Raw genomic sequence first — 12,671 nt, 5'->3', positions numbered from 1 at the left:
CAAATATTTGTGCTTCAATCTCTGATGACTATAAATACATGCCCAAAAGTTGTGGGGGTGGGGGGAGGAAGAAAGAAAAAGACAGAAACAGAACAAAAACATATTCCAAAGGACTAACCAAAGGAGAAAGTAGTGAAAATGATGACAGAGGGATAGAAAAGTTTACAAACAGACTGGCTTTTTCTTTTTCTGCTTGTCCTTATCCTTTGCTTCTCTCTCCCGTTTGGCAAGTCGCCTCTTAAATTCTTCTGGCATTTTCTCATAACAGTGTTTGCAGACTGGCTTTAGGTCAATTTCAACAAATTTATCCCTTTGAGCAGGACAAAGAAGGAATAGAAGAAAGAACAGGGAACAATTAAAGGAAGAACCTTTACTTTCAGAAGGCCTGAACAGAAAGAGGAAATAAGAAATCAAGTAATTCTCTTTTTCTAGGATTTTTTTTAAGTGTCACCCCAAAGTTTTCAGTCTTAGGATTCACATTGGACAAAACCATAGACTTACTTGAGTGTTAATTTAGTGTTGCAGGTAGAACAGGCAAAGCAGTTCACGCACCAGGCCTTATTAAGAGCAGAGACCACTAGACAAAGAGGAAAGAGATCTGGTCACATGGAAATACATCAGTATGGGGAGCAGGGCAGCTTAGAATTTCAACTCTAAAACAGAACTATGACTGCAATGACTATGTCTGTGGCACCTAGGGGAGACCTTTTTTTTTTTTTTTTTTTAATTTAGACAGGGTCTTGATCTGTTGCCCAGGCTGAAGTGTGGTGGTGAAATCTTGGCTCACTGTAGACCCAACCTCCTGGGCTCAAGTGATCCTCCCATCTCAGCCTCCTGAGTAGCTATAACTACAGATGCGCACCATCACATCTGGTTAATTTTTTTTTTTTTTGAGATGGAGTCTCACTGTGTTGCCAGGCTGGAGTGCAGTAGCGTGATCTTGGCTCACTGCAACCTCTGACCCCTGGGATAAAGCAATTTTCCTGCCTTAGCCTCCTGAGTAGCTGGGAATACAGGCATGCACCACCATGCCCAGATAATTTTAGTATTTTTAGTAGAGATGGGATTTCACCATGTTGGTCAGGATGGTCTCGATCTCTTGACCTCATGATCCACCTGCGTCAGCCTCCCAAAGTGCTGGGATTATAGGCATGAGCCACCATGCCCAGACTACACCTGGCTAGTTTTTGTATTTTTTGTAGAGACAGGGTTTTGCCATGTTTCCCAGGCCAGTGTTGAACTCCTGGGCTCAAGCAATCTGCCTGCCTCAGTATCCCAAAATGCTGAGATTACAGGTATGAACCACCAGGCCCAGCCAAGAACCTCTTTCTTGAGAGGTTCTTTTCTTTTGTTTTTGAGACAGGGTCTCGCTCTGTTGTTCAGGCTGTATTGCAGTGATGTGATCACAGTTCGAACTCCTGGGTTTAAGCAATCTTCTCACCTCATTCTCCTGTGTAGCTGGGACCACAGGTGTGTGCCACCACGTCTGGCTAATTTTTTATTTTTATTTTGTAGAGATAGAAGTCTATGTTGCCCAGGGTGGTCTTGAACTCCTGGCCTCAAGCAATTCTTCTGCCTTGGCCTCCCAAAGTGCTGGGATTACAGGCGTAAGCCACCACACCTGGACCTCAACCTTTATATATACAATTGTTTCTCAGTATGTGTAGGATACTGTTTCTAGGACGTTGTACAGATACCAAAATCTCAGATGCTCAAGTCCCTGATATAAAATGCACATAACCTACGTACACTGTCTCATATACTTTAGATCACCTCTAGATTATAATGCCTAGTACAATGTAAATGATATATAGTCATTATACTGTACTATTTTTATATTGTTATTTTTCTCTAAATATTTTTGATCCATAGTTGGTTGTATCACCAAATGTTTGGATCCAGCCCTTGGATACGGAGGGCTGACTTTAATCTTTTCCTGTTCTTAAGAATCCTATGAAGGTATAAATGATGTGTGCCATATCTTACACCAGCAACTGTGCCCCCTTGGCCCGGGCACATGTGGTGACTGTTCATGCATAATGTTGGTTAGGTGAGCTTGCTGTTTCTGTACCTACTGCTGTTGGCCCAACAAGGAAATATGAACTAGGTAAATGATTTTGAAAAATCCAGGCATTAACTTATTTGTCTGTAGGAGTCTTTTTTCCAGAGCTGATGATAACAAGAAAGTTTCCTTTTCCGCTTCTTTTACCTGGCGTCTGTTTCACAGAGGAGGGAGGTAAGTTTTATTTTCAACGGCACTAAAGATTGTTTTCCTGGACTAATCTTTTCACAAACTGCACATGAACAGTGTTTCAAAAGTATTTCCTGAATTAGGTGATGTCTGCAGGGAGCCATGAATCATGCTGAAAACAGGATTGTTCAAAACTTTGCCAGGAAGTCTCTGGCAGAATTGTGTTAGCAACTGTTAGCAAACACAGCTGCTTCCTTTCTGTTCCAGTCAATCAGCCCAGCCTAATTACCACAGTACAGGGGTAGTAAGTCCTAGATGTGCCTGCTGATAACTGCCAGGTTTTAGCACGTGCAGGTTAAAGTGCCTCTTCCTAACTACGATAGCAGATTAAACTGTTCCTAATAAACGTTGTTATGGAGCTTCCTGGAACTGGACAGAAACAGATCTTATGGTCCACTAGGGACAGTTCCCATGATTGCTGGCATACAACAATGTGGCAGTGGCTGAAAGTAGTATCATAAATGAGTAACAAATCCAACTCTTTGATATTATCATCTTACTAATACGGATTACTTGGGAAATACACCAAAGAAAGAGAAAAAGCAACTGATAACAATCACATTCCAAACAACAGCAATCACTAACCTGAATTTCCACATGACCCAAGTGTTTTTGTGTCAAAGTGGTACCAATCTAAAACTCACACAGATACTTACCATCACCTTCTATAACACGATTGCAGTGAAAGCAAACATCACCAAATAGCTGAAAATAAAAAAAGGTGGTTCAAGATGTGTTAGAATTAAGTTTTAGAACATGGAACATTTAAAAACAAATAGCTGGTTATCTAAATCAAGAATTTATCACTACTGGAGAAAATTAGTAAAAGTTCTTTAACAAATTTTTACTTTTTACAATGAAAATCATTCACTTTCATCAATTAAAAAAAATCTTTCCAGAAGACAATTTGAGCACCCAAATAAGTAATGCAAATTATAGAAATCTGTGAGTATATATGGATAGGAAGTGCCTGGGAGATCACCAGTGCAAGAGAGGTGATTATGAAGGGCTCCAGAGGGAAGGCTCTGAGAGAATGCACTGCCACTGTGTGACTGCAACCTGCGTGTATAACCTCATCTAACCACAGAGAAGCAGCAGATGAACCCAAGTGGAAAGTAGTCTATTAAAAGGGGGTTGGGGCCCTCTGCATCCCTCCAAAATGTCAATGTCATCAAAAATTTTAAAAGGCTCTGGAAATGTTCCAGATTTAAGAAGGCTAAAAAAACATCACAACCCTAGACAGGGTCCAGTCTAGGAGTAGAAAAAAATGCTATGAGGACATTATTGACTCAAGTGACAAAACTGGAATAAATGGGTTAAAGTATGATATCAATACTGACAACTACAATTATGTTAGAGAGTCTCATATTCTTGGGAAATACATATTGAAGTATTTAGGGGTAAAGGAGTATGATGAATTTATTGGCAAATGCTTTAGAAACAGCCATCATATTTGTGTATAATATTTATGTAAGTATGTGTTTTACACAGCAAGACTGAGCACAGGAAATGATAAAGCAAACAGTGGACTTGAATGAAAGGCATACAGATATTCTTTTAATTTTTTATTTTATAGTTAGCTTCTGAGTCTGAAATTATTTCCATTAAATAGTTAAAAACAAATCTCTCCTGAACAATGTACATCTTCCAAGAGACTTCCTTGTAGCTAAACTACTGATAAGCTTAAGTTCATAAAAGTCTATCTAGCATCCAGTGACTAAGGTCAATACCTGGTTATAGTGGGTTTCACAATATGCCAGGCCTTTCCTCTCATAATGGCGATGTCCAAGGAAGGGTTTCTCACACTTGGCACAAACAAAATGCTGAAAAAAAAAAAATTACTACAGGTCATTTTTGATTTGCCATATTTTATATCTAATAAAATAAACCACAAAGTTAACCTATCTTCAGAGAAGATGAACGAACGTTTGAGATAGTCATTTGATTTGGCCATAGGTAGCTCCCTAATATAATACTTTTGCAGTTTTAATTCATGTGTCTGTCTTTGACAGGTTACTTTAAGACACAGCCTATTACAATAGCCCAAAAAGAGCAAAGAGATGAGCACCACAGTAGCACCTATAAAGGAGGAGCTGCTGCTGGATACAGGCCATGGCACTTCCTGCTTCAAGAAGGCTTTAGGAGCAAAAGTCCACATCCTGTATCATTACTGAGACATTCCCAAAAGCAGTATACATTCTATATTCTTAACCATCAGCAAGTCAGTTGTCTTTAAAATGTCCATGCTTAACCTTTAGAATCTCCTAAATCTTGCCAGGACACCTGAATCACGGAGATTTGAAAGTACTGGTTACCCCTAAATCACAGAGATTTGAAAGGATTGATTACCACTGAATCACGGAAGTTTGAAACGATTGGTTACTCTGAACTCACCTCCACATGCCACTGCTTGCCCATGGCATTCACCACGCGCCCTTCAATGGGCCGTCGGCAAGCACCGCAGATGGGGACCCCCATTTTATCATGGCATGGAAGGCAGTACAGCTCCCCTTTGAGTTCCCGTGCATCGGCAGTCAGCTCCTTCCTGTCCGTGAGAAAGACACCCAGCTTAATACTAAGAGAGAAAAATAGCCAACCGATGGGGCCAGCAAAATTTTTAAAAGGTTTTTTAAAGAGATTACTATGATAATCCCTGCAACTTTCTTTTTCTCCCTTTAGAGGTGATCAGAGTAACCTGAATTAATAGGCCCGAATAGGTTTCAGATTCCCACTAAAACATCTGTATCTTAAAAGGATAGGATGCAAGACTAGGTTAGATATATACCACCACACCAGTCATATTCATCATTTCCTTCTTATATAATCACATTACATTTTAGTACCTTTGGGTCTTCCTTTAAAAGCTATAGGGAATAATCACAGTGCTGAGGGTAGACTCAGGAATACTACCTGCTATGGTGTGAATACGTCCCCCAAAGTGCATGATCCCCAATGCAGGTGTCAGGAGGTAGGGACTCTAAGGAGTGATTAGATCATGAAGACTCTACCCTCACGGATGGATTAATGCTGTTACTGAGGGGGTGGGTTCCTTATAAAAGGATGAGTTCAGCTTCCTTCCTTCTCTTCCTCCCTTTCCCTCTCCTCCCAACCCCTGTGTGATGCCCTCTGCCATGTTATGATGCAGCAAGAAGGTCCTCACTAGATGCCAGCCCCTTAATCTTAGACTTCCCAGCCTCCAGAACCATGAGCCAAATAAATTTCTGTTTGTTACAAATTACCCAGTTTGTGGGATTCTGCTATAGGCACATAAAAGAGACTAAGACACTACCTTTCCAAGCAAACTGAGAAGTTGACAGACTAGTTCCATTTACTAACAATTATTTAAATTGTCACAAGCTGTTGAAAAGAGCTATAGGTTAATAGGTTTAGGTTTATTTTCATAAACACATGCCCAGAATTTTCCTTCTCCAAATACTCAAATTAAATATTATTTCCAGTCTCCTGCATCAATAAACATTTGGTCAGAGATGGTTCCAATTAGTCAAATGGACTTGTTTGAATTTCACCCCTTTGAAGTAATTCTATAGGAAAAGTGGACAGAGGAGAATCCCCCAAGAGGAAGGATAGGCAAGAAAACAAGATATGGCACAAACTGATAATTCAATCACAAAAGATGAAATGGCTGAACTTATACCACCAAACAGTTTTCTTAATATTTAGCCTTAATATTTAATATTAATATTTAATGTTTCTTCTCCATCCCTACTATAATTTAGCATGTAAGTTCACATTAACTACAGTAAAGAATCTTTATCCACTAAATTTTTATACTAATTTAGAAAATTCATAGCCCAACAATTTATCATAACTTTTTGAAGACAAAAAATTAAATGTATTTCTTTTGGATGTAAACCAAGCCAAATTAAATATAACAATGTATTTTAAGATAATACCTAATTATTACAACTGTCAAAGTAATGCATGTACAGAGATAAGACCTTTTTTTGAGGTATTTTTGGATCTTCTATTGGAAAAACAGTGATGACAGATAGTTCTGGGGATACTGGGGGTATTTTAATATAGACTGATAGTTGATAAGATTATTGCTAATTTGCTTAGGTATGGTAAGAGTAATGTGGTTCTGGCCAGGTGCAGTGGCTCATACCTGTAATCCCCGCACTTAGGGAGGCTGAGATGGGTGGATTGCTTAAGCTCAGGAGTTCAAGACCAGCCTGGGCAACATAGCAAGACTCCATCTCTACAAAAAATTTAAAAAAGTTAGTTGGGAAGGGTGGCATGTGCCTGCTGTCCTAGCTACTCTGGAGGCTGTGGTGGAAGGACTGCTTGAGCCCAGGAGGTTGAAGCTGCAGTGAGCAATGATTGCCCACTGCACTACAGCCTAGGCGATACAGTGAGATCCTGTCTCAACAAAAAATTTAAAAAAAAAAATTTTTTTTAAAGTATTGTGGTTCTATAGGAAAATGCCCTTATTCTCAGGAGACATATACTGAGTCATGAGAAATTTTAGAGGTATGTGTATACATGTACATGTACACACATACACAGGAGGGTGAAACGAGAATGTGTATGGTACACATACAAGCATGACAACATGTTAAATGGTGAAATAAAATTAAGGGTACACAGATTTCATTATATCATTCTCTTGACACTTCTAAAGTTTTAACATTTTCTAGACTAAAAATTGGAGAAAAACAATTTGGTTTGCTAGAGTAACAGAAATATAGATAAATGTAATCTTTCCTTCCCACTGCCTGTGTAATAAAAAAGAAACAATCCCAATACCCGCAGTTGGCGCAGTTGAAATGATCTGGGTGGTAGGGGTCATTCTTGAATATCAGAGGCTGCTCGTCGATGATGGCATGGCATTTCTGGCAGATGTATTTCCCAAGGCCTCTGGCTTTCTCACGATTATGACAGGGGCGACACAGGTGTCTAAACGGAGCCAAAACTTAAATTTAAAATTTTAGGTTCTTTCTAATGGTTAAAAAGAAACATGCTTCCCTTATCTCTGAAAAGAAATTAAAAAATTTCTTAAAAAAAAAAAAATCACTCCTCTGCTTTTTAACAGAGCAGAATCAAGCTACATGAAAATGTGTTCCAACCCCAATATCTGACTGATCTTTAAGAAACTCCATCTATGTACATTCCCCGCTGGTAGTTCAGCCATGTGTGGAGCAGTTATGCCCTGTGCACAGCAACACAAGGGTCCACTCCCAGCAGCAACATTCAGTCAACACACTGCAGTGTCTTGAGTTCCCATACCCTCAATTCGGTGTCCTACAGAACTGCCTTACATCCCACATGGAGAATACACATGATCTTGTCACAGTCACATTATTCACCCACATCTGACAAGAATGAAAATCCACCTACCTCCCAGCATTCTTGACAAACCCGATATCTGCCAGAACTTCCTGGCAGAGGTCACAGCGGAAGCACTCCGGATGCCAGCTGTTATTCATGGCTTTGATAACTCGGCCAATGATGAATTCACCTGTGGGAAAACAACACACAAAGGATGTTACTAAGTAACATCCTAAGTAACAAGCATGGCACTTTATTTACTAAGAGGGCAATTAAGGAAAAACAGTGAGGGGAAAAAACGGTTTAAACCTTTCTCCATAGAAGAACATTTTATTTATGTGTGTACCATAGTAAGCACATTAGAAAAAAGGTTTTTATTTCATCTGAATCTTTGTTTTTGATTCAGTTGCCACATTTTTGGGCTGTTCTGTCTTCTCTGAATATAGCTTTCCTTTCCAAACTGGGCTCTCTTGAATGCCTTTTGGTTATTTCTAGTCACTGTCAGCATAGACAACTGAAATCTATAGCAGTTTCTTATAACCCATACTTACTTTATTCTTTCATTAAACCTTTAGAACATTCTACTCAGTTTCTTCCATCTCTGGAAACCTAGCAGAGCTATTAACAACCAGTGAAGTGGCCAACATGCAAGCAAGTTAATCACTTATGCTCCATGCAAGCAGCGCTTAAGCATCCCTAAGCATCTCAAGTACCTCACTGATGTCTTCCCTGCCTCTTTCCTGGCAAAACCAAAAGCAAGTAGATAAAGGTTGTGTTAATACAGGAAAAGAACACTCCCAAACGCCAACCGATAGGAGTCCTAGTTCATCCTGAAATACCTCTACCCTAAATGTCCTTAAAATCAATTATCTCTGGTTTTGATACTTCTCCAGCTTGTTATATATTAACAATAGGGAAGAGGACTGATGAAGTATCCAACAGTTATTCATAATGAGCATCAAAAACCATTTTTACCATCAATACTTTACCAGTGTGAAATGACTGAAGTAATTTGGAAACTTACTTGTCCTCCCCCCCACAAGATGGAGTTTTGCTCTGTTGCCTAGGCTGGAGTGAAACGGCACGGTCTCAGATCACTGCAGCCTCCACCCGCTGTGTTCAAGCAATTCTCCTGCTTCAGCTTCATGAGTAGCGGGGATTATAGGCACCTGCCACCATGCCCAACTAAGTTTTGTAGTCTTAGTAGAGACAGGGTTTTCCCTGACCTCAGGTGATCCTCCCACCTCCACCTCCCAAAGTGCTGGGATTACAGGTGTGAGCCACCACACCTGGCCGGAAACTTACTTTCTACTTGACATTTAGCAGTAAAACTTACCACACTGATGACAGCAAGGGGCAAAGAGCATCTGAAAGTCATGTTCACAGTACTTTCTTCCTTCAAACTGAAAGAGAGGGTACCACCAACTTACGTACACAAAACAATCACAGGAGGAATATAATTATTTGATGGAGATACACAAGAAAGATGTTTCTGAACTAAGAGTTCTACCCTAAGAATGTATAACTCTACCATGATTTTAAAGAGCAGACAGACTTTTGTACCTACCATACCTCTACATGTTGGTACAGAAAAGACATATGGAACAAGCTGAGGCTAGACTCAATATTACACCAGGGACTGGTGACCTGGCTTCTAACTGTGCTGAACTGATTTCTGGCTCACATACCCTGCCTTTAATGAATGTAATGAAAGCTATGGACCATCTCTCTCTCCAGAAAGTATGCACATACATACGAGTCACCTCCCACATTTTTTTAGGTTGGTATCTAGCACACTATATTTTATTTTATCCTATTAAAAAATAGGAGTCTTGCTATACTGCCCAGGCTGGTCTTGAACTCCTGGCCCAAAGCAATTCTCCTACCTTGGCCTGTCAAAGCACGGGACCACAGGTGTGAGCCAGTATGCTCAGCCCTAACACATTTTAAAATGACCAAAATCCATTTAAAAACATTATTTTAACAGTTAGGATTTTTACATCCTTCATTTCTTAAACTGTTTTCATTTCGTTTCCTCCAATTTTATCCTAGATTTTTTTTTGTGCTTGTCTTTAATCACCCTACCATACTTTTCTACAATCAAAATATATATAAAATGAAATTTTAAAATGTGCGTTAACTTCTGAATCCATAAGGCTGTAAAAATTAACATTCATTTTCTTATGCATTATCATTACAATGATTAGTACAGGACAAGCAAGACATAAAGATTAATTTTTTATACTATTTGTTTACTTGAAAAGCATATCTTAGTGATAGTGGAATAAGAAGGGCTGCTCTTTCCTCCCACAATTATTTCATGTATCTCATGCATAAATATGGCTTTCCACTAGAAGAATCAGGTTCAATATTAATTCTAGGTCTATTTTCTATTTTGGATATTGCTTTATTTTAAAGATATAAATGCTAAGAAATGTTTTCCACATTACTAAGTTGTGAGAATTTTTTTTTTTTCTCTTTTCTTGTTCTGTTGCCAGGCTGGAGTGCAGTGGCGTAATCTTGGCTCACTGCAACTCCCACGTCCTGGTTTCAAGCAATTCTCCTGCCTTGGCCTCCTGAGTAGCTGGGATTATAGGGGCATGTCACCATGCCCAGCTAATTTTTCTATTTTTGGTAGAGACAGGGTTTCACCATGTTGGCCAGGATGGTCTCGATCTCTTGACCTCGTGATCCACCCACCTTGGCCTCCCAAAGGGCTGGGATTACAGGTGTAAGCCACCGCTCTCAGCTGAGAATTATTATAGTAATGTCTATCTCCCCTTGAATCTTTGAGTTTCTTACAAGTTATATGCCAAAGTCATGCACTGTTTAATTATCAAAATCCATTTTTAATGATGTATCAGTTGTCAACTCAATTTTCTCAATTTATGGCTACAGATTTAGTTCATCCAATTTAGTGAACATATCCACCACTGTGATACTGTGAAATACATATTTGGTCTTCCTCTCAGTTTCCTGGCATACAGCTCCTAAAATCCTTGGGATCTTAAAAGTGACATCTTTTTGTATGCTAATGAGGTGACCAGTGACTGACAGCCCCTAAGCAGATTTAGGATGGCGCTGGTTACCAGAAAGAACAAGGCAGAATTGGATGATAAGTCAGTTGTTACTGTTGAACCAGCCAAAGCATGTTTTCTCCTAGAAAAAACACTTTTTTTTTTTTCAGAGTCTAACTCTGTTGCCCAGGCTGGAGTACAGTGGCGCAGTCTCGGCTTACTGCAACCTCTGCCTCTTGGGTTCAAGCAATTCTCTTGCCTCAGCCTCCTGAGTAGCTGGGATTACAGGCACCTGCCACTGCACCCAGCTAATTTTTGTATTTTTAATAGAGACGGGGTTTCACCATGTTGCTCAGCCTGTTCTGGAACTCCGGACCTCAAGTGATCTCCCTGCCTCAGCCTCCCAAAGTGCTAGGATTACAGGTGTGAGCCACTACGTCCAGCTTTTACTTTTTAATTCAAACGAATAAGCTGTAATATATTTAATGTATCTTTTTGTTTTTAGACTAGTTCTTGCTATGTTGTTCAAGCTTGTCTTGAACTCTTGGGCTCAAGTGATCCTCCTATATCAGCCTCTTGAGAATCTGGGATTACAGGCACACAATACCTTGCCCAGCTTAATGTATCTGGTTTTTAAAGTTTATTAACAGAAAATAAATTGATATGCTATTACTCAATACTGTGTCATACTACATTGCAATGTGCAGCCAAAATTACAAGTATTTATTAACTGCAATATATTTCTGATAAATGTATGCTATCTATATGTATAAAAATCTGATGTTTAGCTTTTAGCAGTAATTAACAGAACTACCATATCGTCCAGCAATCTCACTAGTGGGAATATATCCAAAGGAAATGAAATCAGTATGTGAAAGAAATATCTGCACTCCCATGTTTACTGCAGCACTATTCACAAACGCCAAGATTTGGAAGCAACCTAACTAACTGTCGATCAACAGATAAATGGATAAAGAAAATATGGTGCATATATACCCAGAGGAGTATTCTTCAGCTATAAAAAAGAATGAGGTGTTGTCATCTGTGGCAGTATGTATGAACCTGTAGGACATTACATTAAATGAAATAAGCACAGAAGGACAAATACTACATGATCTCACTCATATGTAGAATCTAAAGAGGTTGACTTCACAGAAATAGAGAGTAAAACAGAGGTTGCCAGAGGCTGGGGAGAATGGAGTGGAGGAGATGGGGAGAAGATGGTCAACGGGTACAAAGTTATAGTTAGGAGGAATATGTTGCACAGTAGGGTGACTATGGTTAATAATATTGCATTTCAAAATAGCTAGAAAAGAGGCATTTTGAATCTTCTTACTACAAAGAAAGTATAGCTGTATGAGGTGTAGATACGTTAAATACTCTGATTTGATTTTTACACAATGTATACATGTATTGAAATGTCACACTTTGCCCCACATGTGTAATTATTATGTCAATTAGAAACAAAAAATCAAGACAACTACCAAATAGCCTTCTGTATCTTCTGTGTCTGCATCCTTGAATTCAATCAACCAAGGATAAAAAAATATGTGGGGGGGAAAAAAACCCAAACAATAAAAAATAGCAATACAAAAATAAAAAGAATACAAATTTTAAAACACAGTATAATAACTATTTACATAGCATTTACATTTTATTAGCTATTATAAGTAATCTAGAGATAATGAAAAGTATACAGGAGGATGTGCGTAGGTTATATGCATATAAGTATACCATTTTATATCAGGGACTTGGGCATTCAAAGATTTTGGTAAACTCTGAGGGTGAGGTGGGAGTAGGGTGGAGGGGGTGTCCTGGAACCAATCCTCTGTGAATACCATGAGACAACTGTGTAAAATCTCAGAAATAACTCCATTAATTTAGTTAGAAATGATCGACTTTCATTCTGTATTTAATGAAAGAGAAACATGTATACTGCATAAAAACACAAAAAAGTAGTCCAGCAGTTTAAATATATATTTTTTAGAAGGTTGAAAATATAGCCGGGTGTGGTGGCTCAAGCCTGTAATCCCAGCACTTTGGGAGGCCGAGGCGGGTGGATCACGAGGTCAAGAGATCAAGACCATCCTGGTCAACATGGTGAAACCCCGTCT

General features: G+C 39.1%; 1 protein-coding gene across 13 annotated transcripts in view; it reads right to left on the bottom strand.

Moving 5' to 3' along the window:
• The window catches only part of LIMS1 (LIM zinc finger domain containing 1), a 143,104-nt gene that overhangs the window by 5,391 nt on the left and 125,042 nt on the right, over window positions 1–12,671 (bottom strand). For 7 of the 13 annotated variants that reach the window (XM_017541132.2, XM_017541136.2, XM_017541134.2 and 4 more), the window contains 8 exons: window positions 8,877–8,943; window positions 7,610–7,730; window positions 7,019–7,168; window positions 4,646–4,796; window positions 3,982–4,074; window positions 2,908–2,956; window positions 502–577; window positions 119–310 (listed from right to left, as the gene is read on the bottom strand). In XM_017541132.2, coding sequence (XP_017396621.1) covers window positions 163–310; window positions 502–577; window positions 2,908–2,956; window positions 3,982–4,074; window positions 4,646–4,796; window positions 7,019–7,168; window positions 7,610–7,730; window positions 8,877–8,943 — 855 coding nt within the window. In that variant the 3' untranslated portion in view covers window positions 119–162. The remainder of the gene's footprint in view (window positions 1–118; window positions 311–501; window positions 578–2,907; window positions 2,957–3,981; window positions 4,075–4,645; window positions 4,797–7,018; window positions 7,169–7,609; window positions 7,731–8,876; window positions 8,944–12,671) is intronic. The other 6 variants (XM_017541133.2, XM_017541139.2, XM_017541138.2 and 3 more) reach the window with 2 other exon arrangements.

This window comes from Cebus imitator, unplaced genomic scaffold (genome assembly GCF_001604975.1).
Source record: "Cebus imitator isolate Cc_AM_T3 unplaced genomic scaffold, Cebus_imitator-1.0 Scaffold131, whole genome shotgun sequence".
In the NCBI taxonomy this organism is placed as follows: Eukaryota; Metazoa; Chordata; class Mammalia; order Primates; family Cebidae; genus Cebus; species Cebus imitator.
The sequence above is the reverse complement of the archived record's forward strand: the minus strand, read 5'-3'. Positions and strand labels throughout refer to the sequence as shown.